This window comes from Eucalyptus grandis, chromosome 8 (assembly GCF_016545825.1).
Source record: "Eucalyptus grandis isolate ANBG69807.140 chromosome 8, ASM1654582v1, whole genome shotgun sequence".
Taxonomy (NCBI): Eukaryota; Viridiplantae; Streptophyta; class Magnoliopsida; order Myrtales; family Myrtaceae; genus Eucalyptus; species Eucalyptus grandis.
This window is the reverse complement of record NC_052619.1, coordinates 67,441,389-67,445,172: the sequence shown is the minus strand read 5'-3', so window position 1 is coordinate 67,445,172 and position 3,784 is coordinate 67,441,389. Positions and strand designations below refer to the sequence as shown.

General features: G+C 44.1%; 1 protein-coding gene across 1 annotated transcript; it reads right to left on the bottom strand.

Annotated features, from left to right (window-relative positions):
- Window positions 1–256: 256 nt before the first annotated feature.
- LOC104415721 (BAHD acyltransferase At5g47980) lies at window positions 257–1,913 on the bottom strand. The gene has a single exon (XM_010027062.2). It carries the CDS (start codon window positions 1,794–1,796, stop codon window positions 465–467), a length of 1,332 nt encoding a protein of 443 aa, XP_010025364.1. The 5' UTR covers window positions 1,797–1,913; the 3' UTR covers window positions 257–464.
- Window positions 1,914–3,784: the final 1,871 nt, after the last annotated feature.

The window sequence follows — 3,784 nt, the reverse complement described above, 5'->3', positions numbered from 1 at the left end:
CGACCAAAAAAAAAAAAAAGTTTAGCTTCTTCTCGATTCCCAAACCATGCGCACACCTATAATCATTACAGGTCATAGAGCAAGTGACATTTTACACATTCTACAAATGAAGATACAGATGAGGAAGAGGAGAGAGAGAGAGAGAGAGAGATCCTCTATACATATGGAAAAGGTAATTACAAATAAAATAGTTCTCTCGTGCATATGCACAAGACAACAGAAGGAGTAAACTATAAACATGGTGGAATTACTCTATGTTATCTATCAACCACGCGTCCACACCCCAAAAAAAGAAAAAAATTAAGTAAGCTCATTCGAGTTTGTATTAATTTTATTCACCAGATTTGTTCTTTTCTAGTTTGTATCCTTTTGAATCTCGGAATCTATCTTGTCATGCCATGTCGATATTGAACAATTCTATGTGATATTTTGTCGGGTTTTTACACACTCAGAGCAATAAATTCTCACGGAATGGACGAGCCGGAGACGCTGGGGTTCAAGGAAGCGAAACGGAGCAGCTCCCCGTCGGCGTCAAGCGCATCCATGTCGGCTTGGCTCAACGTCAGCCAGACCTCAACCATGTCGCCGTCCCTCGCGTCCACCAGGACAATGCTGTTCTTGTACTCTACACCCACAAGGCTAACCCATGCCGGCCTCCCCCACCCGAAGTCTGCAGCGTCATAGAGCCCGAGCCCGCACCAGCTGCTGCAGTTGTAGAAGTCGACGGCTCCGCTGTTGATCAGCATGCCGAACTTGGCGGCAGCCTCGACTATCGCCAGGCAGCTCTCTCCGCCACCGCTCAACCTTGGTGTGTAGCTCGCGAAGTACTCCCTCTTTGCCTCCCTCATGTGGCTCACCAACTTCTTCAGCTCTATCTCGCTCTCCTCCGCCCAGGGGACGATCTCCACCTTGAAACCTCCTACGAAGTTACCCACCGTGGTCTCCGGGAGTGGCTCTGGGAGCCTTCCCCGGAGGTTCACCGCTTGGGACAGCAGTGATTGCCGCCCAGGATCGTTCTTCCTTGAAGCTCGGGCCACACACCTCCACACGAGGGCCACCACGGCCTCAATTCGAGTTGGCTCCGGCACGGCCTCACTGGCAGCAAGCGGGGTAATCTCGGTGGGATCGAACACGTACCTCCTCGTCGTGCACCTCACTTTCGGGAGCACCACCACGGGTGAGGTGGCAGCTAATTCTGCCAGCGGCGGGAACTGCGCCGACGCCGTGTCTAGCGGTGGGATCTCAATACCAGCGCTGACTTCACCGAGGAAGGCAGCAGCGGACCACCCCTTGATGAAGGTTCTTAGGGTGGTGGCGTCGGCGATCTTGTGGGAGAGGCAGACCCCAATGGCGAGGCCACCGCAGCCAAAGGTATTTGCCTGGATGAGCATGAGGCGTCCGGTGGAGGCCTCTGGAGACTCGGTGTTGATGGGGAGGAGCTTACGCAGCAAGGCCGGGCAGGGGCGGTCGAGGATATGGGAGAGAGGGCAGTTTGCTTTGGCTTCAACAAACTCGGCGCCGCTGTCATCACAGTCGATGTAGAGGTTGTCCCTGATCCTCCCGGCAAGGGGGTAGAAGTGAGCGAGCACCTTCGATAGCGACGACTTGAGACGACTCGACTGGTGGCGAGATGAGGTGCTCGCGTTCGAGGCATAGAAGAGGAGGACGGAGGTGTAGAGGATGGGAGTGAGTTGATCGAAGACGGAGAGCTTGAAATTTTTCTCGTGGTCTGGTGTTGGAGATGACGGCCTGATGGTTTCTTTGGCGACGAGCTTGACCTTGAATTCGACTGTCATCTTGAGAGAGAGAGAGAGAGAGAGAGAGAAAGAGAAAGAGAGAGAGAGAGAGAGAGAGAGAGAGAGAGAGAGAGAGAGGGAAAGAGAGATGTGTAGGCACAAATATGAAAATCCTCTTGCTCCTTATTTATCAGAGAAGCGTTGCTCGCTGGACACTAAAGATAGTTTGATGTGTATTTAGATGAATTAATCCAAAGGTATCATTCTAGCCCAAGCCATGGGATATCCAACTCCAAATTCCAAGCGTTGGGTATTATTCCGAAATCAAAGGTATTCTAGCCAAACAAAGAAATAAGAGTAAGACTGGAGGAGAATCTATGTAGGGGACTTTTTTTGGGGACGGAATCAATAGAGTGAGGTTGTCGCACGAATCTATAGTAACTCATAAAGTCACTTCTTCCCTTTGGAGTCTACCCCAAAATGACATACTCAATCCTAATTAAATTCAAAAAATTTCACTAGACAACATCGAAATCGTCCATCAATCAGCCAAAAGCTCCAGCTTTCGTGGCTTCTAACGTTTGGCAATATCAACAACTCTCACGTTCTAAGCATTATCTCCAGTAAAGTAATCCTGATTTTTTTTTTACTGATATCTTTGTAGGTGATTTCGTCGTTCGGCAAAACTAATGGTTCTTCGCTTGCAACTGGCTAGTTAGTAAGCCATATTGACTTGGAAACCCCAGTCCTTGTTATCTTGCCCAAACTAACCCTCACCTAAACCCTTGTTTTGAACTTGACTTTTGTGATTTATTTGATTTCCAATTGGCCATCACATGTTCATGTAGAGAAGACAAATGTCGCATGGATTTGAAAACGGATAATTGCTGCGTAGATTGCTGATGAAACGAGCGATTTAGGGGATACAAGATAGGATACGCGCGCATTTAATACTTTCAGTGAGGTCATGAATTTTTGTTTTTATAGACTGATGACCTCTTACATTTTCAAATATGACAACTTATGGTCAGCTCGAGAACTTTGAATTTCTACGTCACGCATTATGAGATGGATCGCCTATTCAATTGACCAATACTTAGTTTCCACCTAAACCCAGTAATAAGTTAATTAAAAGATAGTCAGTGCAAAGTAGGAAGAGGATCCACAGCGTCCACATAAATCTCTCAGAGATGTTAAATATACATGTCCATAGCAATATATGATCACGAAATATTACGGGTGAAAAAAGCCCTAGATGGTATTGCAATCATTCATTCACAACTTTAGACTCTTCTAAGCAACTTTAGTTATCACACTAATTGAGGTTCATAATTACTACAAAGAGTTGGTCAAATTAAGGGGTTGTTAAGGAATGCAGATAAAAGTTTGTAAATGATATGAAAAGCTGGCAAATTAGGAAAATTACATTAACGCCGGCAAGTAAATCAAATGAAAGCTAACAACCAAATATTGTGTGGTAACTGAATGGGAGAAAATGTGGCGAGTCATGGTAATTTAAGTAGGTAATCTATGAGAGTTAGTACATGTAAGGAATTGCTAATCAAAGCAAATAAAAACTTTGTAACTTACTAGAAAATTCGGTAAATTAGAAAACCGCTATCAAGCATTGCTAAGTAACTTAAAGGAGAGATGGTAACCCAAAACTAACTGATAATTAATCTGACAAAAGTTAGTAATTACTCTTATTTAGGCTGGTAATTTCATGAGTAGTTGGTAAAATATGAAGTGTTAATGAGTTGTTCAAATTAGTAATTTTGTAGAAAAATTTGTAAGTTTGCAATATTACCTATAAAAGTCAAAAGCTGATTTTTTTTACAAGGCTATTGAAATATACCAGCACATAAACAAAATCCACACTTTTTGACATAAAACAATAGAATCTTGCCGCCCTATCTACAAAGACTAGATTAAGATTATCGAAGAAAGTATGGCATAAATAAGTTTACTAAATCAAGACAGTCACATTTCAAGATCTATCAAACTTACTAAAGCTTGCACGAAAAAACCGTGTATTATTCATATACAGT

What these genes read in the sequence shown, in the direction of transcription:
- LOC104415721 (XM_010027062.2), bottom strand. Translation starts at nt 1,796, where the DNA reads ATGACAGTCGAATTCAAGGTCAAGCTCGTCGCCAAAGAAACCATCAGG.